The sequence below is a fragment of the Cherax quadricarinatus genome, chromosome 71, assembly GCF_038502225.1.
Source record: "Cherax quadricarinatus isolate ZL_2023a chromosome 71, ASM3850222v1, whole genome shotgun sequence".
Taxonomy (NCBI): domain Eukaryota; kingdom Metazoa; phylum Arthropoda; class Malacostraca; order Decapoda; family Parastacidae; genus Cherax; species Cherax quadricarinatus.
In genome coordinates, this window is record NC_091362.1 from 14,126,116 (window position 1) to 14,151,189 (window position 25,074).

Consider the following 25,074-nt stretch of genomic DNA (forward strand, 5'->3'; position numbering starts at 1 on the left):
CTAAAATAATTGTACTAATGGAAATTTAACACAATGGTAGCTATACCAACAGTATGTAGATAAACATATGTGCAGTTAAAGACATGTACTACACAAACTTTCAAACTACTACATCTCTCTCTTCACTTCACTGCTGATTGCAGAAAATGTGCAGCACTCATTCTCAACAGAAACAACATTGACACTAGAGGAAACAAAAACCCAATATATTGTTCTGCCAGTTAGCATTGTAGTTTTAACTGTATCTCTGACAATGAGAGGCAGTCAAGAGATTTAGCAAGGAACAGACGAAATGACAACACACCCACCAAAATAGGAGTCTGTCATACTTTGTGGCAGGTGTGACAATAAGTATGTGGGAGAACATTAACGACATTGTTGTTAGCTCCTCTCTCCTATGTGCAGGTTGTGTACTCGTTTCTTAGTTGTCTCTATATTAGGATCAAAACAGCCACTTGTGGCTATTAGACATTACTTGAATAAATATCTTGAACTGTGCATACGTTTTTAGCACATAAATGTTCTTTTTATTTTTAATAAGCTATATGGGAGAAGTTTTTTTTTTTTTTTTTTAGCCCAAAGATTCAATGCCCGGACCTCAGTGGTGAGAGGCGTGACTCTTACCACTGAGCTATGACTACTGGTATCTGCACGTCTCTGCAAAGACAGTGATTATGTGTGAATGATGGTGAAAGTGACTTTCTTTTTTTGGATCACCCCTGCCTTGGTGGGAGATGGCCAGTCTTGGAAAAAAAAAAAAGTTCTTGTTAATAATAGAATAATAGAGAGCTTTTACATTTACAGTGGAACCTCAAATTTCAAACTTAATCCGCTCCAGTAGCTAGTTCTAAACTCGAAAAGTCTGAAAATCGAAGCAATATTTCCCATAAGAAATAATGGAAATATAATTCAGGTAGTAGGTTGGTAGACAGCAACCACCCAGGGAAGTACTACCGTCCTGCCAGATGACTGTGAAACAAAAACCTGTAACTGTTTTGCATGATGGTAGGATTGCTGGTTTCTTTTTCTGTCTCATAAACACGCTAAGATAACAGGGATATCTTGCTACTCCTACTTACACTTTGGTCACACTTCACAGACACGCACATGCATATATATATATACATACATCTAGGTTTTTCTCTTTTTTCTAAATAGCTCTTGTTCTTTTTTATTTCTTCTATTGTCCATGGGGAAGTGGAAAAGAATCTTTCCTCCGTAAGCCATGCGTGTCGTATGAGGCGACTAAAATGCCGGGAGCAATGGGCTAGTAACCCCTTCTCCTGTATACAATTACTAAAAAAGAGAAGAAGAAAAACTTTATAAAACTGGGTTGCTTAAATGTGCGTGGATGTAGTGCGGATGACAAGAAACAGATGATTGCTGATGTTATGAATGAAAAGAAGTTGGATGTCCTGGCCCTAAGCGAAACAAAGCTGAAGGGGGTAGGAGAGTTTCAGTGGGGGGAAATAAATGGGATTAAATCTGGAGTATCTGAGAGAGTTAGAGCAAAGGAAGGGGTAGCAGTAATGTTAAATGATCAGTTATGGAAGGAGAAAAGAGAATATGAATGTGTAAATTCAAGAATTATGTGGATTAAAGTAAAGGTTGGATGCGAGAAGTGGGTCATAATAAGCGTGTATGCACCTGGAGAAGAGAGGAATGCAGAGGAGAGAGAGAGATTTTGGGAGATGTTAAGTGAATGTATAGGAGCCTTTGAACCAAGTGAGAGAGTAATTGTGGTAGGGGACTTGAATGCTAAAGTAGGAGAAACTTTTAGAGAGGGTGTGGTAGGTAAGTTTGGGGTGCCAGGTGTAAATGATAATGGGAGCCCTTTGATTGAACTTTGTATAGAAAGGGGTTTAGTTATAGGTAATACATATTTTAAGAAAAAGAGGATAAATAAGTATACACGATATGATGTAGGGCGAAATGACAGTAGTTTGTTGGATTATGTATTGGTAGATAAAAGACTGTTGAGTAGACTTCAGGATGTACATGTTTATAGAGGGGCCACAGATATATCAGATCACTTTCTAGTTGTAGCTATACTGAGAGTAAAAGGTAGATGGGATACAAGGAGAATAGAAGCATCAGGGAAGAGAGAGGTGAAGGTTTATAAACTAAAAGAGAAGGCAGTTAGGGTAAGATATAAACAGCTATTGGAGGATAGATGGGCTAATGAGAGCATAGGCAATGGGGTCGAAGAGGTATGGGGTAGGTTTAAAAATGTAGTGTTAGAGTGTTCAGCAGAAGTTTGTGGTTACAGGAAAGTGGGTGCAGGAGGGAAGAGGAGCGATTGGTGGAATGATGATGTAAAGAGAGTAGTAAGGGAGAAAAAGTTAGCATATGAGAAGTTTTTACAAAGTAGAAGTGATGCAAGGAGGGAAGAGTATATGGAGAAAAAGAGAGAAGTTAAGAGAGTGGTGAAGCAATGTAAAAAGAGAGCAAATGAGAGAGTGGGTGAGATGTTATCAACAAATTTTGTTGAAAATAAGAAAAAGTTTTGGAGTGAGATTAACAAGTTAAGAAAGCCTAGAGAACAAATGGATTTGTCAGTTAAAAATAGGAGAGGAGAGTTATTAAATGGAGAGTTAGAGGTATTGGGAAGATGGAAGGAATATTTTGAGGAATTGTTAAATGTTGATGAAGATAGGGAAGCTGTGATTTCGTGTATAGGGCAAGGAGGAATAACATCTTGTAGGAGTGAGGAAGAGCCAGTTGTGAGTGTGGGGGAAGTTCGTGAGGCAGTAGGTAAAATGAAAGGGGGTAAGGCAGCCGGGATTGATGGGATAAAGATAGAAATGTTAAAAGCAGGTGGGGATATAGTTTTGGAGTGGTTGGTGCAATTATTTAATAAATGTATGGAAGAGGGTAAGGTACCTAGGGATTGGCAGAGAGCATGCATAGTTCCTTTGTATAAAGGCAAAGGGGATAAAAGAGAGTGCAAAAATTATAGGGGGATAAGTCTGTTGAGTGTACCTGGTAAAGTGTATGGTAGAGTTATAATTGAAAGAATTAAGAGTAAGACGGAGAATAGGATAGCAGATGAACAAGGAGGCTTTAGGAAAGGTAGGGGGTGTGTGGACCAGGTGTTTACAGTGAAACATATAAGTGAACAGTATTTAGATAAGGCTAAAGAGGTCTTTGTGGCATTTATGGATTTGGAAAAGGCGTATGACAGGGTGGATAGGGGGGCAATGTGGCAGATGTTGCAAGTGTATGGTGTAGGAGGTAGGTTACTGAAAGCAGTGAAGAGTTTTTACGAGGATAGTGAGGCTCAAGTTAGAGTATGTAGGAAAGAGGGAAATTTTTTCCCAGTAAAAGTAGGCCTTAGACAAGGATGTGTGATGTCACCGTGGTTGTTTAATATATTTATAGATGGGGTTGTAAGAGAAGTAAATGCGAGGGTCTTGGCAAGAGGCGTGGAGTTAAAAGATAAAGAATCACACACAAAGTGGGAGTTGTCACAGCTGCTCTTTGCTGATGACACTGTGCTCTTGGGAGATTCTGAAGAGAAGTTGCAGAGATTGGTGGATGAATTTGGTAGGGTGTGCAAAAGAAGAAAATTAAAGGTGAATACAGGAAAGAGTAAGGTTATGAGGATAACAAAAAGATTAGGTGATGAAAGATTGAATATCAGATTGGAGGGAGAGAGTATGGAGGAGGTGAACGTATTCAGATATTTGGGAGTGGACGTGTCAGCGGATGGGTCTATGAAAGATGAGGTGAATCATAGAATTGATGAGGGAAAAAGAGTGAGTGGTGCACTTAGGAGTCTGTGGAGACAAAGAACTTTGTCCTTGGAGGCAAAGAGGGGAATGTATGAGAGTATAGTTTTACCAACGCTCTTATATGGGTGTGAAGCGTGGGTGATGAATGTTGCAGCGAGGAGAAGGCTGGAGGCAGTGGAGATGTCATGTCTGAGGGCAATGTGTGGTGTGAATATAATGCAGAGAATTCGTAGTTTGGAAGTTAGGAGGAGGTGCGGGATTACCAAAACTGTTGTCCAGAGGGCTGAGGAAGGGTTGTTGAGGTGGTTCGGACATGTAGAGAGAATGGAGCGAAACAGAATGACTTCAAGAGTGTATCAGTCTGTAGTGGAAGGAAGGCGGGGTAGGGGTCGGCCTAGGAAGGGTTGGAGGGAGGGGGTAAAGGAGGTTTTGTGTGCGAGGGGCTTGGACTTCCAGCAGGCATGCGTGAGCGTGTTTGATAGGAGTGAATGGAGACAAATGGTTTTTAATACTTGACGTGCTGTTGGAGTGTGAGCAAAGTAACATTTATGAAGGGATTCAGGGAAACCGGCAGGCCGGACTTGAGTCCTGGAGATGGGAAGTACAGTGCCTGCACTCTGAAGGAGGGGTGTTAATGTTGCAGTTTAAAAACTGTAGTGTAAAGCACCCTTCTGGCAAGACAGTGATGGAGTGAATGATGGTGAAAGTTTTTCTTTTTCGGGCCACCCTGCCTTGGTGGGAATCGGCCGGTGTGATAATAATAAAAATAATAATTAATCTGTTCCAGAAACCCCCCAAAAATCACAAAAAATGCATTTATAGAAATTAATTACAGTTTTACATACACACAACAAGTACTAAAGTGTTCAATTATGTATATAAATATAAAATAGCATCTGGAAGATAGGGAGGAGAGAGGGAGTTGGGGTTAGTGTTTGGAAGGAGAATCCCCCTCCATGAGGACTTCAGGTAAAGCCCTCTCTGGGATTACTTCCCTTCTCTGTCTTTTAATGCCACTAGGATCAGCTTGAGTCACTGGACCCCTGTCTCACAAAATAACTGTCTACAGTCCTCTGTTTCTGTCTCAAAAAAAACAGTCCTCTGTTTGTCTCACAAAATAACTGTCCACAGTCCTCTGTTTCTGTCTCACAAAATAACTGTCCTCTGTTTCTGTCTCACAAAATAACTGTCCACAGTCCTTTGTTTCTGTCTCATAAAATAACTGTCCACAGTCCTCTGTTTGTCTCACAAAATAACTGTCCACAGTCCTCTGTTTCTGTCTCACAAAATAACTGTCCACAGTCCTCTGTTTCTGTCTCACAAAATAACTGTCCACAGTCCTCTGTACATCCTGGCAAGCTCAAGTCTCACGCCATTCTCATACTTCTGTATTATTTCCTTCTTCACATCTATGGTGCTTCTCACTTTCTTTACCACAGGGGTACCACTAGCAAGTTTCTTTGGACCCATGGTAGCTTATTTCACAGTCCCACACAAGCACTAAACACAATGAAATAATTGTAAAATGTTTGAATGAGAGCGCAGGTTAGTGTTCACTCATGCATTAACAAAGCCAGACTGGCTCACAGCACCTGTGTGGGGACGCAGACAGAGCAGGCTGGCGGACAGGTCCAGAAATAGGGACAAAGTTAGTTCGAGAAAAGGGCTCTATTTTTGAAACGTTTGATATGTGATACGTTCGAATTTTGAGGTTCCACTGTACATGTATTCATATCAAGCTCATGCAGTATTACACAAAGAATAGGGTAATAAAAATATCCTGTATTCATATCCAGGAAGGAAAGGAACGATAACAGCAAATTTATGATGTGAATTTCATTATGTGCTGGGAAAAAATATTAGGAAAAAATGTTAAGGCACTAGCAGTGCATCAGTACACCAAACATAATTACTACAACTCACTGGTATTGCATATTTTGCTGCATTATCACTGGAACCAATAAGAATGCATGCTTACAGCAAGTGATATTTTAATAACCTTTCTAATCTAATGAGGTAAACAAACCCACAAATATGAGATACACATACACAGGCCCTGAAGACTGCTTATTTTTTATCCTTCAAAAGTTCAAAGTTAAAATTATGACTAATATCTCAGGTATTTTATAAATATATTGAAATGTTATTTCTACCGGTAGCTTTGTTTTTTTTTTTTAAGTATAGTATATGTATTTAACCCTTAAATGGTCCAAACGTATATATACGTTTTTTCAACATCTGAAAGTATGTAAAAAAATGTAGATCTTTTTTTGTTTTTTTTTTTACATTTGAAAACATGTAAAAAAAAACTTTTATCTACATTTTTTTTGTTATATTTGAAAATATGTAAAAAAAAGTAAATCTACTTTTGTAGCAATACGATTTTGAACGTTGATCTGTTTGGACCGTTTAAGGGTTAAAAATAATAAAATTATGCCCAGTTTTCATGATTCAATTTTATTTATAATTTACAGACCAAGTAAATCTTTTTTAGCCAACATAATGGCACTCCCTTCCCTATCCTAGTGATGATGTGTCAGGCAAAACTTTTATCTTCAAGTTACACACTCGCCCCTTTTTATTCTTTTGTTGGTAATATTTTTAATGCAATTATGGTAAACTATGACAGAAGTGTACTCTATAAAATGTGATGTTCAAGGTATCAGAATATAATAATTATGAAAATTTGGAAAATAATATATAATAGTCAATTATCAGAACTAATAAGTGGTGTACTGATGTCTCAACAAATTCATAATTATAGTGACTGGTAAGAATACAGGCAGAGTTTACAGGCACCTAACATAAATGACTAACAGGACTTTTGCATGTCATACACAATAAAATAGGCATAAAAATACTTGAAAGTATTTAAAAGTAACCATAAACATCATTTCAGCCATAACACAGATTTTATATTTCAGTAAAAGAAACAAATTTAAGACAGTTTCATATCATGGAAAATACCAATTTTTCCATATACAGTATAGTATTGCTTGGAATATTCAGAAAGAATATAAATGCTTGCACTTTTTTAATAGGAAATTTATTGTCTACCTCTAAATAACCTTTTGATAAAAGTAGGGCAAAGAAGATGAAACTATTAGAAAGAAAATATATTAAAAATAATGCATATTAAAAACAACAGGATTTCTCTTATATATGCATGCATACATGTACATGTTTACCTGTGTCTCTGCAGGGGTTAAGCTCTAGCTCTTGGGCTCTCCCTCTCAATCACAAATCAGCCAATATGATGAATCCCTGATTCTTATGCTTCTGCCGTACTTACATTTGAATTAATGTGCGGTTTGCCTCCAATTCATTCTCCACTTGTACATTCTCCATTTTTCCCCACCCTCAAACTGAAGAGTTTATACGTGTGTGTGTGTGTGTGTGTGTGTGTGTATATGCAGATGGAAAACACAAATACATGCATATACAAGTATACTGAGCTTGTATCCCTCAAATATTCACTGTAAACCAATTTCATGCTTTACTCATTGCAGCAATTGCTTGTGCTAAATTGTAATGTAATCCTATTCCATGCCCAAAGCTCTCTTTCTGTCACTTCTCATAAATATTTATATTTTCAAGTAATTCACAAAATTACATACCCTACTTCTGCTTTTCACCAAATACCATGAACAAGAGAACACTTAAATGAGTTACTACTTTTCACGTGTTTAATATTGAATAATGTATCATTGTGGTTGCACTCAAAGATCTCTTAACCTTTGCAGTAAAGCTTCAGATGCATCTCCACCATTTTCTGTTGACTGCTGGTTGAAATTACGATCCCGAGATTCTAATCCAGTAGGAACGCCAGGTCTACGTGTGCGAGGACGAGACGGTCGGGCTGGCTGGTTTTCAATGTCGACGTCAAGCGTGTCAGCTCTGAAATAAAAAATGCAAAATAGATCCTGGAATTCAACTTAGAAAATTTTTACTGTACAGAAATTATTATAGTACATGCATAGTTTCACTGACAATTTGTTCAATGAAAAATTCAAGAATGAAATTCAATATTGTGGCAAAATCTGATAAATTTTGGTAAGCTCATGAATGTTTTGCACTATTTTCAGCAGTGCAATGTTCAATTAGTCATCATAAAGCTGTTTATTCTGGCAATCAATTTTTTTTTTTTTTTAACAAGTCGGCCATCTCCCACCGAGGCAGGGTGACCCAAAAAGGAAGAAAATACCCAAAAAGAAAATACTTTCATCATCATTCAACACTTTCACCTCACTCACACATAATCACTGTTTTTGCAGAGGTGCCCAGAATACAACAGTTTAGAAGTATATACGTATAAAAATACACAATATATCCCTCCAAACTGCCTATATCCCAAACCCCTCCTGTAGAGTGCAGGCATTGTACTTCCTATTTCCAGGACTCAAGTCCAGCAATCAAATGTCTGAATTTAAACTTTCATCAGCTGAGAGATTTTCAAACTGAAAGCAGAAATAATTTTATAAAAACTAGTATGCAGGGATTCTATACTTGGATTTTTTCAGCTGTCATAATAAATAACTTTGACATGATTAATATCAAATTACACTAGCAATTCAATATAAAAAGTCAGTTTATGGATAGAAAATGAAAAAAATATCATTTGGGCTAACAGGAATCTTAGACATGTTAAGTGTCACAATTACAAATTGTCATTTCTAACACTTGACTGAATTAAATTTTTTTGTTTGAAACTCATAGACATATACATAAAAAGATATTAACTGATAAATGACTGCTTTAATTTTTTTTTTAATGTACCAGCCGTCTCCCACTGAGGCAGGGTGGCCTAAATGGAATAATGAAAGTTTTTCTTTTTACATGTAGTAATTCATACAGGAGAAGGGGTCTGCTTTAGTTTTATCTAGATCAAAATCTCTCTACTCCTGGATTAGTGCAACAGGAAACTGATGTGGCTACAAAGTCAAAATTTCCACATACAACTTTAATTGTTCCCTCTCGGTGACCGTGTACATCAATTTATGAATTAAATAATTAGTTGACTAAACAAAATAAATCAAACCTGCAAAATATGCACGTAAGATACACACACATATGGGTATTAAGAGATTTATTAATAAGTCAAGAAAAGTTAACTTATTAAGTTTAAAACAATTGATTACACAAAGGGTCATTATGGCTGGATGTCACATGTACCCCAGTCAAGGACACCTTAATCTGTAAAATAGGGATTAAACTCTGAGTGTATATATAATGAAATATACACTCCTCCAGGTGTACATGCTGTTGCTCTTGGTATATATACATCAAGGATGATATACTCATCAAATATACAATACTCAAGAATCAAGAAGAGACAGAAAGCTCTTACACTATAACATATTTCTTTATAATTCTTAATAAGCTATAATACACATGGTAAATATGATACAGTACTGAAGGTAAAATAACTCACTGTTTAATGTCTTTGTTGTTAATTGACGACTGTGTGACCAAGCCTGTACGCGAACGACTCCGATTGAGCTGGGCTCTTCTCTCGGCTGTTAGAAAGAAGTTCAATGAGTTGCAACTTCAATTTAAATAAAGCCTAAACATCTGAAGCAAACTAATCATGAAAAAATTTTCATTGTTTATGATAACTTATGAATATTATACTTAAATACTGTTAACACTGAAAAAATTTCAAATTTATTGCCCCCCAAAAATAGCTACACTAAATATATATACATATAAGAGTACACCTCAAATTTTAATTAAGGTGTAATGTTTTACTTATTACACAGTAAACACAACCTGTTAAATTTTAAATCTTCTATAAATATCATTAACCATATCTATAAGCAACACTTCGTGCTTATAATAAAAAAAAAATGCAAATTTACCATACCTTCCTCATATACCCAACCCAAAACAATACCATTATAACTTCTTAACATCATCTTCCTATACAACAATGGCATTTAACCTTTTGTACTACAGTATGCATTCTATTATTCTTCCTTACTGGATATCATTCTTGTAAAATAGTGAGGCAAGTAATTTGACTCCTACCATCTATAACTGTTCTTCGTGTACTTTATACAACTTTTTTTTTTTTTCAACAAGTCGGCCGTCTCCCACTGAGGCAGGGTGACCCAAAAAAGAAAGAAAATCCCCAAAAAGAAAATACTTTCATCATCATTCAACACTTTCACCACACTCACACATTATCACTGTTTTTGCAGAGGTGCTCAGAATACAACAGTTTAGAAGCATATACGTATAAAGATACACAACATATCCCTCCAAACTGCCAATAATAGAACTATAATTTCAAAATTCAACAGACCAAAAACTAGTCATCAGTGACTAGTTATTAGTCTAAATCAGATAGAAATGTCGTCATAAGCTTCATTCTCCTATGTGCAGGGTAAGATGAAGGTAAGAAACATTCTGATATTCAACTACGGATTTAGAAAAGGGATCTGATAGGTTCCCCATGGGGAAAATGGAGAACAACCCCTCCTCCACAAGCCATGTGTGTCATAAGATGTGACTAAAATGCTGGGATAAAGGGGCAAAAAGAAAAACTTTGTTTCTCCTTTTTTGAGTCACCCTGCCTTGGTGGGAGACAGCCATTGCATTAAAAAAAAAATGATAGGATGGAAAGGGGAATAATGTAGATGTTGCAAATGTATGGAATAGGTAGTAGATAATTAACCCTTTCAGGGTTTCCGATGTACTAGTATGGCTTACGCACCAGGGTTATTGACGTACTAGAATGCCTAAATTCTAGTGCCTTCAAATCTAGCGAGAGAAAGCTGGTAGGCCTACATATGAAAGAATGGGTCTATGTGGTCAGTGTGCGCAGTATAAAAAAAATCCTGCAGCAAACAGTGCGTAATGAGAAAAAAAGACTGGCCGTGTTTTTGGATTAAAACAGTGACTTTGCACTGTATTTTCGTATGGTATTTATTGTTGTATTCTAGTTTTCCTGGTCTCATTTTACAGAATGGAAGACATATTACAGAAATTGAGATGATTTTGATTGGTTTCACAATGAAAAGTACCTTGAAATCGAGCTCAAAGTAGCAGAAATGTTCGATTTTTACCAAAGTTCAAAAGTAAACAAATCATGCCAAGCGTCCAATACACGCCAATTGGCGAGTCTAATATTCTTTCACAAGTGCGCTGATATTATTTATACCATTTCTACACTAATGCAGTAGTCTGCATAACAGTAAATCTTTTAGTTTTTGTGAGAATAAAAATTCAAAGTGGAAAGCAAAAGAAATGTAAGAGGGGCCTGGGGACGTGACTAATGAACAGAGAACTTGTTATTTTAGTGCCAGGAATGTCTGTCTTGTTTATTCTGGACCCTATTTGGAAATTGGCATCTTCTGAAATTTGCATGAAACTGGCAAAATTACCAAATTCTAACCACTTTATTGGATAGTTGAAATTGGTAAATGGGTGTTTTCTTGTACTCATTCAATAGAAAAAATGGAGTTCTAGCAAAATAAATATGATTTTTGTCGACTAGTACACAGGAATTGGCCGAAAATAGGGGCCAAAGTGGGCGAAATCGCCGATGAGTAAACATCATCAAGACCGCTAACTTCGTGAGAGCATATTTCCGTAAGTTTTCCATCAAATTTCATACTTTTGGTGTCATTATGATCGGGATAAGATTCTCTATTATTTCATAAGAATTTTTTTTTTTTTGCAAAAAATTTTCAACCCTTTAGGTGAGGCCCTCTCCTAAAGAGGGCCTCTCAACCCTGAAAGGGTTAAAAGCAGCAAAGAATTTTTATGGATAATGAGGCTCAAATTAAGGTATAGGAAAGAGAGGGGAATGAAATTATATTCCTGTAAAAGTAGGCCTCAGAGAGGGATGTGTGACATACCAAAGTTGTTTAAAACTGTATATGTATAGATAATGTTGGAAAAAAAAAAAAAAAGTTAACATAGGGTGTTGGAGCAAAGTGTGGGATTAAAAGATACCATGATGAACTTGGTATGAAGTGGGAGCTGCTACACTTGCATTTTGATAATGACACGGCTCTTCTGATATATTCTGAAGAGAGGTTGCAGAAGGATGCAGAGGAATTTGGGAGGGTATGTAAAAGGAAGAAATTAAAAGTGAACATAGGGCAGGATATGGTTATGAGAGTAACAGAAAAATCTAGGTACTGAAAGACAGGATATCAGATTAGTGGGAGGGAGTATGGAGGAAGTAGATTTGTTCAGATATATTTGGGAGTGAATGTTAGATAATGTCACTGCTCCTTAACCCTTTGAGGGTTTCGGACGTACTAGTACGGCTTACGACCCAGGGTTTTTGACGTACTAGTACGCCTAAATTCTAGCGCCCTCAAATCTAGTGGGAGAAAGCTGGTAGGCCTTCATATGAAAGAATGGGTCTATGTGGTCAGTGTGCACAGTCTAAAAAAAATCCTGCAGCACACAGTGCATAATGAGAAAAAAAAAACTTTGACCATTTTTTTGGAATAAAACAGCGACTTTGCACTGTATTTTCGTATGGTATTTATTGTTGTATTCTAGTTTTCTTGGTCTCATTTTATAGAATGGAAGACATATTACAGAAATTGAGATGATTTTGACTGGTTTTACAATGAAAGATACCTTGAAATTGAGCTCAAAGTAGGAGAAATGTTCGATTTTTACCAAATTTCAAAAGTAAACAAATCGTGCCAAGCGTGCAATACACGTCAACTGGTGAGTCTAATATTCTTTCACAAGTGCACCAATAATATTTATACCATTTTTTACACTAATGCAGTTGTCTGCATAACAGTAAATCTTACATTTTTTGTGAGAATAAAAATTCAAAGTGGAAAGCAAAAGAATATAAGAGGGGCCTTGAGACGTGACTAATGACCAGAGGAAATGTCATTTTAGTGCCAGGAATGTCTTTCTTGTTTATTCTGGACCCTATTCGGAAATTGGCATCTTTTGAAATTTGTGTGAAATTGGCAAAATTGCTAAATTCTGACCACTGTACTGGATAGTTGAGTTTCATAAATGTGTTGTTTCTTGCACCCATTCGATAGAAAAAATGGAGTTCTAGCGAAATATTCATGTTTTTTGTTGACTAGTACAGTGGAATTGGCCGAAAATGGGGCTCAAAGTGGGCAAAATCGCCGATGCGTAAACATCGCCGAGACCGCTAGCTTTGCGAGAGCATAATTCCGTAAGTTTTCCATCAAATTTCAAACTTTTGGTGTCCTTATGATCGGGAAAAGATTCTCTATCTTTTCATAAGAGAAAATAATTTTTTTTTTATATTTGGCCGACCCTGAGAACGTGTTTCGGAGAGGGCCTGTCGACCCTCAAAGGGTTAATATTATGATGAATTTATTCATTTGGGAGAACATGATTTATCTGTTTAATAAATATATATTACTCATGAGACCAAATTATTTTGGTGAGGGACTGCAATATATTCATTTGCTAAAAGGAATGAGAAATCCACAGCTGGGATGAAAGAACTTAGAGAAAAATTAATAGTTTTAACCTATTTTAATGTAGCTGGCACACACACAAATGCAAGTTTATTTCAACATGACACACTGTTTATACAGAAATGGGTGACACTTCAGTGCACATTGAAAGACCATGGTTTTTGGCAAGCTTAGGCCTAACTTAAGACTACAAAGGCGTATCATTGTACATGATTATAAGAAAAAATTAGTTGAGTTGTAGTCTACTAAGTTTATAGATATTAGATTTTACATTAGATGACATTATAGGTACTATTTTGTACAGTAGATTACATTCAATTCAGGAACATAAGTGCAAACTCTTAGTAACTGGAAAGAAAAGTGCTTATCCATAAGCACTGAAAGGCATTAAGATGTTGCCAGCTCATTTCAAGGCAAAGAAGACAGTGTGGGCTACACACAATATTACCAATGAACGGTTTAAGAAATATGTTTGCAAACCATGCCAGGGAACACTGACGGAACTTATAGCTCTTTAATGCTGCAAGACTTTGTTACTACTTGATAGTAACTGCTCTGCTCATTCACTTGCTAAACATGTGAGTTCAAAAAATGTTCTTACAGCTTATATGCAATATAATTGTGCACTCCTGATGCAACCTATGGCTTGAGGAGTTAAGAGTACAGTATTCCTTCACGGTTCTATATTCACTCTAGTTGCATCAAGTTCTTCAGGTCAACACAATGCTAAATTGTTCTACATCTAATGAGAAGGTACCATACATAATAAGTGTAAGAGAACAATGACTCTAGACAATGGTGAATACCTTGTTTTACTTTTTTTATGTAGTATATTATATAGATTTATTCTTATCCACAGATTGTCTTTCTGTTCAAGAGTTTTGTTCTGTATGGTGCTGTACTGTAGTATGAGTCTCTGGAAGTGTCAAAAAGTCTATAGCAGTGCAATGGTAAGACAACTAAACTGGCTCAGCAGTGCAATGGTAAGACAACTAAACTGGCTCAGGCCTTGGTCCCAATGAGGGCAGAGCAAACAAAGGTTTACTTTGTATTATATACTGTTTTGCAACATTGCTAAGAAAAGTTCATGCTACAGCATTAAAACAATACTGTATCATATTCTGTTCAAATTTACAGCCTTCTAGCCTACCTGTGAAATACAGCATACAAAATTTAATTACTTTTTTTGCATATTAACAAGAATGACCTTTACAATATTTTTTTCTTTTACTTTCACAGGTAAGACAGAAAACTCAAAATTTATAGAGCATACGCAACAGGCATGCATAAAAAGCAATTTCAAATTATTTTATTAACAAAGATATACTTCTCATGAAAACAAATATTAAAATAAAAACAAAACCTTAACTTTGGTATGCAAACTTTAACAGATTAGTCAAAAGAATATAAATGTAGTGTGTCTGAAGATACCATGAGGTATAACTAAAATTATTAACCCCATGTTTGAGATATTTAATGAATTACCTAATAAATTTATTTTAATTAAATGCACTGACTATCTCCCACCCTGAAGTGCACTGGCATTACAACTCAGATAACCCTCAGAATTACAACATCCTCACCCCTCCTTCAGATTGCAGGCAATGTGCACTGCACCTCCAGGGCTCGAGTAAGTTTGGCTAGCCAGAATTCCTAAATCTCTTAAAAAATGTTACATACTTTGCTTACACCCCAACAGCACATTAAAACATAAAAATCACTTGGTTTCACTCATTCCTATCTAACATATTCATACAAGCCTGTTGGATGTCCAAGCCCCTAGCACTCAAAATCTCTCTTATCCCCTCCCCTCTCTCGAACCTTTCCTGGATGAGCCCTATCCCTCCATCCCAGATTAATATGCCTTCCTCATCATCTTATTGTGTTCCAGCCTCTGTAAATGTCCAAACAATCTTAACTCTTCCTCCTCTGCCCTCTAAATAATACTTCTGATAACCTCACACCACCACTTAATCATGTTGCATATTCTCAGTACAATATTTACACCACACATTGCCCTCAAACACATCTCCATTTCCTCCAGCTTCTTCCTTGCTGTTACAAATCAATGCTCCACAATCATAAAATAATGTTGGTACAATTATACTCTGGTACATTTCCTATTTTACCTCAATGGATAAGATTCTTTGCTTACACAGATGCCTCAATGCACCACCCATCTTTTTCCAATTGTCAATTCTACGATTCACCTCATCTTTCACAGCACATCTGCCAACAAGTTCACATTTACTTCTTTCAAACTCCCTCTCTCTAATCTGATATCCATATTTTCATTTCCTAGATTTTTTTTGTTACTTTAATTACACTGCTCTTTCCCAGGTTTTCCTTAAATTTCCTTTTTTTAATATACATACCCTTTCCAATTTGACCAACCTTTGCAGCTTTTCTTCCGAGTCCCCCAAAAGATTAATGTCACTGGCAAAGAGCAAGTGTGATAACTCCTACTTGATATCAGGTTCATTCCTGTATCTTTCAATCCCACAACTCTCCCCAACACCCAAATGTTCACCTCCTTTACAACCCTCTCAACAAATATGTTAAACAACCATGGTGACATCCCGCATCCCTGTCTAGAGCCAACATTTATTGGAAAATAATGTCCTTCTCTCATAAATACTCTAACCTGAGCTTCTCTTTTTACAAAACTAAAATAAAATTAAATAAAGGTTTAACAATAAAGTAATATTCTCTTACAATTATTTATACATTTCCCTACAGTGTCAACTTATCATAGTTTAAGAAAAACTGTATGACCCTTAGGATTTAGTGCTGAAACTGATTATAATAATGATAACAAATTTTAAATGTTTACCTTAAGATCATTTTTGAGATACTAAGATAGCGAACAAAATAAAATACAATAAAATATTTACAGCGCAAAAACTTTCTAACCTAATGTTTGTATCTGAGATTACTCACATTACATGCAATTCAAGGTGAATGGTGTAGCTCTACTTATTTATTATTGATTCATGAAGCTAAAAATAACCCCCCTCAAAATTTCTAAGATTCATAGAGGTCTATGCTGCCAAGAAGTAATTCCAACCATCACCTTACTAAGATATGCAGAGACATTGAATTCTTGAGATTAGTGCAAAAAATTATTCTCAAGGAAAATATTTTGCCACGTGTCTTTTTCAGTCTTATTAGACATGCCTAAAAAAAGAAGTACAGTACATATATAGTAGTAAGAGTCAGGTTACATGAAGTGAGAGGAGTAGCGGTAATAAAAGTATGAAAGGTAAGGGTTAGGCTTGAGAAGAATTTGTCAGCATGGGCCAGCAGCCCTGCTGCAGCACTCCTTTACACTTATGTTTTTAGGTGGATATTATGTGATGGCCATCTCCAACACAGGCAACATCCTGTTTACCAAGAGTTTGGATATGCTGAAGCTGCCAGACTTCTGTAGGATAGTGTTAATTACAGTACAAACACATTCATTCAGCGGAAAAAAAAAAATGCCAAAGAGGCCAAATGTGAGGGTCTGATCATCTGATGGGTAAATGAATTAAGTGGAAGAAAGCCTTGTTGCTCAAGATGAGATATAACCAGGCCATACACCATGCTTTATTTTCCTTTAAAAAATGAAGACTTCAAATTCCAGTCTGAAAATGGAACACAGAGCTGAGTAAAAGGGATGATCCCTTACACAACTGAGACTGTGATGAAGACTGCTTACAGGAAGGATCAGTATAGAGTCTCAGCACTGTAGTTGGAGCACTACTACATGTCCAAATAATTAGCAATTTTGATAGTGTCAAGTTGTTACCAAGAGATCAAAAACTGTGTTGCCCTTTGATCTGCCAAATATATTACTGCAGGGAGCAACCAGCATTTGAAAGAGTTTAACCATCCTGCTACACAAGCAATGGTAGCTATTCACAGCAGTGACAGGTAAGCAGTTCAAGTTCTTCTTTCAACAAACTGGCTGCATCCCAACGAAGCAGGGTGGCCCAAAAAGAAAAAAGAGTTTCTCTTTTTAACTTTAGTAATGTATACAGGAGAAGGAGCTACTAGCCCCTTTCTTCTTCTTTCAAAAAACTGGCCATATCAAACCGAGCAAGGGTGGCCCAAAAGGAAAAACGAAAGTTTTCCCTTTAAATTTAGTAATATATACAGGCATTTTAGTCGCCTCTTACGACACGCATGGCTCACAGAGGAAGAATTCTGTTCCACTTTCCCATGGAGATAAGAGGAAATAAACAAGAACAAGAACTAGTAAGAAAATAAGAAGAAAACTCAAGAGGGGTGTGTATATATATATATGTTTGTACATGCATGTGTAGTGTGACCTAAGTGTAAGCAGAAGTAGCAACCTGAAATCTGGCATGTTTATGGGACAAAAAAAACACCAGCAATCCTTCCATCACATAAAACAATTGCAGACTTCCGTTCCACACTCACTTAGCAGGACAGTAGTGCCTCTCTGGGCAGTTGCTGTCTACCAACCTACTACCTAGGAAGCAGTTCAAATTGCCTGCAATTATCAGCACATTCCTAAAAAGAATGTTTATGAAAGGACATATGACTGAAAAATGGAAGTTTCACAAGGCAAATAGCATTGGGTAAGATGACATACCATGCAGGAATGTCATCCAAAGCTAGCAGATCGGAAAGAATGAGATCCTTTAAAGCATTCTACACATGAACAATGATCGGAAAGAATGAGAGCCTTTAAAGCATTCTACACATGAACAATAAGCACCAAGTCTTTTATGATATCAATAGTGTGTGTTGCAGGGCATCCAAATTTTAGAAATTTAGAAAAAATGAGATGTTATTGAACCTGACTTCATAGATAAGCTGCATTAACCTAAAAGATAATGAATCCACTAACATCAGAGCTATTCTCCAGTACTCTCTGGCAACTGTGTTGCTGGTCAAATATATTTACATGATCTTCTTTGAAGTATTTACTGTACATTCAGCTAACCTAACATGCCAAGTGCAATATTGCATATCATTAAAACTTGCTCTTTATGGTACTGAAACCAAAAAAAAAAAACAAAAAACATGGTAAAATAAAAAAAATTGAAATACTGTATTACTGTGACTACAGTCTGCCTTGGAATAATATGAGAATAATCACCTACCAGGCATCCATAACATTATGGTTGTATTAATGCTGGTAAAATTACCGACAATATGTTAGGTAAAAGGACACAGGTGCAACTAATGTGATATTTTATTGTGGTAACATCTCACTCTCCAGGAGCTTTATCAAGCCGTTACAAGCAATACATGGACACAAGAGGGTATATTGTATTACTACTACTACTACTACAACTAATATTACTACTACTACTACCATTAGTATTACACCTCACTCTAAGCTTATACATACCCTCTGTGCCCACGTACTGTTTGTAACAGCTTGATAAAGCGCCTGGAGAGTAAAATATTGCCACAATATAGTGTCACATTAGTTGCACTTGTGTCCTTTTACCTAACATAATGGTTGTAAACCATACTAGTATAGCTCATAATTTCAAAATAACTGGTTTAATTGGAATGGAAAATATTGGAAAAAGAGAATGGAAAGTGGGAGAAAAGAAAATGGAAAGTGGGAGGAAAAGAGTGGGAGGTGGTGGGAAGGAAGAGAAAGAATAAAAGGAAGAAGAACATGGAGAAAAAAAGTTTAGAGGAAAGAATGAGGAAAAGGAGCAAAAAGAGTAAGGCAAAGGGGGTAAAGAAGGGAGAGAAAGGGAGAAAATTGGAAGAGAAGTTAAGAAAGAAAAGAAGAGCAGATAGAAAGGGAGAAAATAAAGAAATAGAGTGGAGAGAACAAGAGTAAAGGAAAAGGGATAAGTGTGTTGGAAAAGGTGGAGTGACATTACGAAGTAAAAAAGACTGACATAAAGGAGGGAGAGTACAGAAAGGAAAAAAAGAAGAGGAAAACATGCAGGTAAAGTGAAGGAGGAATGAAAAGGTAAAGAAAGAGGAAAAAAGTATCAAACAGAAAAATAGCATAATAGGACAATGATAAAAAAAAGTGAGCTAAAAAAGTTAGATAGAAGAATTGAGAAGGAAGATGATAAAGAGGGGGAAACAAAGGAGGGTAAGGGGAAAAGAAGGGGAAGAGTAAAGGAGGAAATGAATGAGGGCATAGAGTAAGGAAAGGAAAAATAAAGAGTGGAGAAAGAGTTGCAAACATACATGAGCATTATTAATGATGTGACTAAGTGAGAATAATAAAATGAACCCAGATTTTACCAGTAAGTCCAACTAGGCAGTACACTAAAGCACAATACAAAACTTAAGAGATTAAACCTGATTGTTTTCTTTCCTATAAAACAGTCATTTGAAAAACAATTATAATAGTTAAACAGTCAAACCATTTGAAAAATTATAAAACTCAAATACATATAAAACACCTAATTTGCAATATACAGTGTAGTACATCAAAAAAAATTAACTGCAAAAAAATTATTTAAAAAAAAATATGTACTAAGGACAAAATTTATAGCCAAATCACTTCAAACACATGCATAAAAGAGGTGCATAAGCAGGAACAAATCTACCCTATACTGATAATATGCAGCTGCAGTCAAGAATGGTAAGAGGTTCAGTGCACAACAATGAAGCCAATAATAAAATTATGTGAAGGATTGAAGATAATGTTTTCTTTCAGCAAACTTGAAAACACTTTTTAAACTAAAAAAAAAAAAAGAAAAGAGCAGGATTTAAACATTGCCAACTCAGTCCATCACCAAAACATTGCAAAATTTTTTTAATAAGAAAGAAAGGTAAAAAAATAAGGATGAAAGGTGGTTTTCAATATAATATACAGTGGACCCCCGCTTTACGATCAGCTCCCAATGCGACCAATTATGTAAGTGTATTTATGTAAGCGCGTTTGTACGTGCATGTTTGGGGGTCTGAAATGGACTATTCTAATTCACAATATTCCTTATGGGAACAAATTCGTTCAGTAATGGCACCTGAACATACTTCTGGAATGAAATAATATCGTAAGCCGGGGGTCCACTGTACTGTCACAGATAGAAGTTTACAGACACTCCTAGTGAGCTACTACCTTGAAAATCTAATACAAAGCTAGAACTTCAATTGCTGGTTGGTAGAGTGTAAATACAGAAAGTTTGATACATTCTTCAGCCAGACACTATAGCACCAACAGTATATAGTATAAGATTTGCAGTGAGACAGCTTACCAAGAAGTTTCTGTAAACTTTTGCTACAACTGCACCTGCCATGTTAGAGAAAAGTAACGGAATTTCTGCTGACTACTTGGCTATATCGCATGTGACTGATTTAGAAACAAAAATGGTAAAGCATTTATGTTTACCTAGCTGCCACAGTACAAAAAAAAACACAGAATATAATTCTCCACGTAGTATTTAATAAAGACACAGAATTTGAGAAGCAAAATCTAGTGAACCAGCTAATAGAAGTACTCATTATCAGAAATACTGATCTACATTTATAAACATGAGTGACATATAGTTATACTTTGCACTATCATTTTCAATAAGAATATAATTTTAGGATTATAAACAGTTGGGGGCCCCTTTACTTAAATTATACATTTGAATTTAAGAAGTACTAAACCAGCAGTTTACATATAAACAGGTGAGCCACTGTATAACTGACAGCCTGGATGTAAAATGCAGCACAAAATTTGCTAACTTTAAGATCTTATTCTCTTAAATACTGAGTAATTCACTACATAAATCAATAACAGACAAGAACTTGCTCTTCTCTTATTGAATTCTTGTTGATGGAACCTTTTATAAACAATGACCATTTTTATTAATAAATCAAGCAATGAAGATTAAAATAGTCATCATACTTTAGTAAAAGACAAAAGTGCAGGGTGGTCAACAACCTTTTGTTTATTTTTATTGATGTGCTGGATGCATTTGCTAGAGGTGCAGTTGTGCTAAACATGATTTTTAACCTTCTTTCCTATTGTGAACACAACAGTGTATTCTTGTGAAAATTAGTGTCCCATAAGCCTGAAGTCAACACAAAGTGCATCAACACATGAAAATTATCACATGTGGAGTTTTATTTTGGCTTCTATATTATTTTACATTATCTCATTTTAAGTGTAGAAAACTTTCATCAAATGTATATTCTTGTAATTTAGGTGTTAATATTTTTATGATTATAGTCATGCACAATTGCACATTGCTATAGTGAGTCATTTGATATTCATATCATAAATAATATAATCTTAATGCAGATTTCATATAAAAATCAATTGCATTCATCAACTTAATATTCGTTTATTCAGAAAAAATACTGCAGCATTAAAAAACTCCACAAGTTCCAACACCAGGTAAGCATTTTAATGGGTGACTGAGGTAGGTGTAAGGTGTGAACATGACTTTGAGCAAGCAGTGACACACAATTATGAGGTCTGTCTTACCAACAATGGACAAGCTGGCTCCTTCCTGTCAGGTATGAATGTCACAAGAATGAGTGAGCAGAGAATAGTCTACAGCAGAACTAGGAACATCCTCAACATTAAAAACAGTTCTGCCTTTAGCAATATTAGTTGAGAGTTTATGCATTCATTAGTATTTCCCACTCATCACAGAACCACTCAAAGCTTTGATTTCATATAAGAAAAAAAATTATATTTGATCAAATGACAGTGAAGCAAAGTAAGTTTCATAATATACATAAGAAATGAATAGTGCAAAAAATAATTATCTGGAGTATCAATTATAAAGAACTAAATAAAAGAAAAATAATTTCTTGGTTTGGGGTAAAAAGCTGCACTAATACCAGATACCTGAGTAATTCTAACAAAAGTAACAAATTTTCTTAAAGAAATGAACATTATAACTAAAACAATGACAATATCTACAGATGAATCAACTGACAGCCCCTAGTTAAAAATGTTGTACTGTTAAATAAATTATCATAAAACTAAAGCAAGGAAACTACTGAATGCATATGACAATTATGGAACAAACAGAAAACTAAATACACTTAAAGAAAATATTTTTTTTTTATTATCACACTGGCCGATTCCCACCAAGGCAGGGTGGCCCGAAAAAGAAAAACTTTCACCATCATTCACTCCATCACTGTCTTGCCAGAAGGGTGCTTTACACTACAGTTTTTAAACTGCAACATTAACACCCGTCCTTCAGAGTGCAGGCACTGTACTTCCCATCTCCAGGACTCAAGTCCGGCCTGCCGGTTTCCCTGAACCCCTTCATAAATGTTACTTTGCTCACGCTCCAACAGCACGTCAAGTATTAAAAACCATTTGTCTCCATTCACTCCTATCAAACACGCTCACGCATGCCTGCTGGAAGTCCAAGCCCCTCGCACACAAAACCTCCTTTACCCCCTCCCTCCAACCTTTCCTAGGCCGACCCCTACCCCGCCTTCCTTCCACTACAGACTGATACACTCTTGAAGTCATTCTGTTTCGCTCCATTCTCTCTACATGTCCGAACCACTTCAACAACCCTTCCTCAGCCCTCTGGACAACAGTTTTGGTAATCCCCGCACCTCCTCCTAACTTCCAAACTACGAATTCTCTGCATTATATTCACACCACACATTGCCCTCAGACATGACATCTCCACTGCCTCCAGCCTTCTCCTCGCTGCAACATTCATCACCCATGCTTCACACCCATATTACCTATATGTAGAAACAGAAATATATTACAGATGTAGGCCAGTAAGATCTCCATATTTGCCTCATCATCATTCATCAACTTCAGTTAGTGAATGTATCTACTGGTTATAATCATAACCATTAGATATATTGGACTGGTAATCCAATGGAAGACCTTGGTCAGATGACTAAAAGCTCTAGCTGCAGATCATATGACTAAGACTTGTGTCAGGACAAACTTCACCTAACCAAGCCTAACCAGCTTCAGTTTTCACTGAAGAGAACACCCACAAAAGATAAACCATTTACATATATATATATATATTTGGATGTGACCATTTGCTGAATTAAAGTATGTTCATATGTATTTGATAAAAATGAAACAAAAAATTAATTTCTTTTACACTTTGGTAAATTTATAATAACTGATGTTATATTCTAATTTTCTCAGTAATTTTTATATTAAATGCATTGATTTTTGGCATATAATCATTTTCCGTATGTCATTTTTATTATTAACCCTTTCAGGGTTTTCGACATTCTAGTACGGCTTACGCACCAGGGTTATTGACGTACTAGCACGCCTAAATTCTAGCGCCTTCAAATCTAGCGAGAGAAAGCTGGTAGGCCTACATATGAAAGAATGGGTCTATGTGGTCAGTGTGTGCAGTATAAAAAAAATCCTGCAGTACACAGTGTGTATTGAGAAGAAAAAACTTTGATCGTGTTTTTGGATTAAAACAGCGACTTTGCACTGTATTTTCGTATGGTATTTATGGTTGTATTCTAGGTTACCTGGTCTCATTTTATAGAATGGAAGACATATTACAGAAATTGAGATGATTTTGACTGGTTTCACAATGAAAAGTACCTCGAAATTTAGCTCAAAGCAGCAGAAATGTTCGCTTTTTGCCAAAGTTCAAAAGTAAACACTAATGCAGCAGTCTGCATAACAGTAAATCTTCTATTTTTTGTAAGAATAAAAATTCAAAGTGGAAAGCAAAAAAAATACAAGAGGGGCCTGGGGACGTGACTAACAAACAGAGAACTTGTTATTTTAGTGCCAGGAATGCCTTTCTTGTTTATTCTGGACCCTATTTGGAAATTGGCAACTTCTGAAATTTGTGTGAAATTGGCAAAATTGCCAATTTCTAACCACTTTATTGGATAATTGAAACTGGTAAATGGGTGGTTTCTTGTACTCATTCAATAGAAAAAATCGAGTTCTAGCGAAATAAATATGATTTTTGTCAACTAGTACACAGGAATTGGCCAAAAACAGGGCTCAAAGTGGGCAGAATCGCTGATGTGTAAACATCGGTGAGACCGCTAACTTCATGAGAGCATAATTCCGTAATTTTTCGATCAAATTTCATATTTTTGGTGTCGTTATGGCTGGGAAAAGATTCTCTATCATTTCATAAGAAAAAATAATTTTTTTTTTTTCCGAAAAATTTTCGACCCTGAGAACAAGTTTAGGAGAGGGCCTCTCGACCCTGAAAGGGTTAAAACAAAAAATTCATAATCAAATAATATTTTTATGGTCTACTAAAACTTTAATACAAAAACTCATAGGCACTTTTTTTTCGTAGCAAAAAGATACTTGGTGACGCATGATGTGGTGAAAGGATTAATGTACTTTAATATAGCTAGATTTAAATATAGGAATTCAAGCTATTCAAAATGTATTCACAAAGCAATATACCATTTCATATTCCAAGTTTCCTCAACCCTTATGTCTTGCCATTTTCAATCTAATCATCTACCATGCCTCAATCTATCAATATCACCAAAATATCACCTACATAATAATTATGCTCCACATACTACATAATAAATATCACTTACATATTAATTATACTTCATTTTTTTTTTAACAAGTTGGCCATCTCCCACCGACTAATAATAAATAATAAATATTCTCTGGCTAATGCAAATGTGGATAAGTAACCCATCTATTATACTTTAAATTGTTTTAGTTAAATGATTAGATTATTTTCATGGCATTATTAGCAAGCCTAGGGAACAAATGGATTTGGCAGTTAAAAACAGAGTAGGGGGAGTTAGTAGATGGGGAGATAGAGGTTTTGGGTAGATGGCGAGAATATTTTGAGGAACTTTTAAATGTTGATGAAGAAAGGGAGGCACTAATTTCATGCACTGGCCAGGGAGGTATACCATCTTTTAGGAGTGAAGAAGAGCAGGATGTGAGTGTGGGGAGGTGCGTGAGGCATTACGTAGAATGAAAGGGGGTAAAGCAGCTGGAACTGACGGGA

At 36.0% G+C, this 25,074-nt stretch overlaps 1 protein-coding gene and 1 long non-coding RNA gene across 6 annotated transcripts in view; one reads left to right on the plus strand and one right to left on the minus strand.

The window, feature by feature from the left end:
• The window catches only part of LOC128700319 (uncharacterized), a 45,001-nt gene extending 30,057 nt beyond the window's left edge, over nt 1–14,944 (plus strand). Inside the window, exons 2-4 of one of the 2 annotated variants that reach the window (XR_011393994.1) lie at nt 11,240–11,327; nt 14,034–14,157; nt 14,414–14,944. This is a non-coding gene — a long non-coding RNA (uncharacterized lncRNA). The remainder of the gene's footprint in view (nt 1–11,239; nt 11,328–14,033; nt 14,158–14,413) is intronic. The other variant, XR_011393995.1, reaches the window with a different exon arrangement.
• Nucleotides 4,840–25,074, minus strand: part of dia (diaphanous related formin 1) — a 77,961-nt gene continuing 57,726 nt past the window's right edge. For 3 of the 4 annotated variants that reach the window (XM_053793418.2, XM_070100048.1, XM_070100047.1), the window contains exons 10-11: nt 9,166–9,250; nt 4,840–7,631 (exon numbers count right to left, since the gene is read on the minus strand). In XM_053793418.2, the coding sequence (XP_053649393.1) occupies nt 7,454–7,631; nt 9,166–9,250 (263 nt within the window). In that variant the 3' untranslated portion in view covers nt 4,840–7,453. The remainder of the gene's footprint in view (nt 7,632–9,165; nt 9,251–25,074) is intronic. The other variant, XM_053793420.2, reaches the window with a different exon arrangement.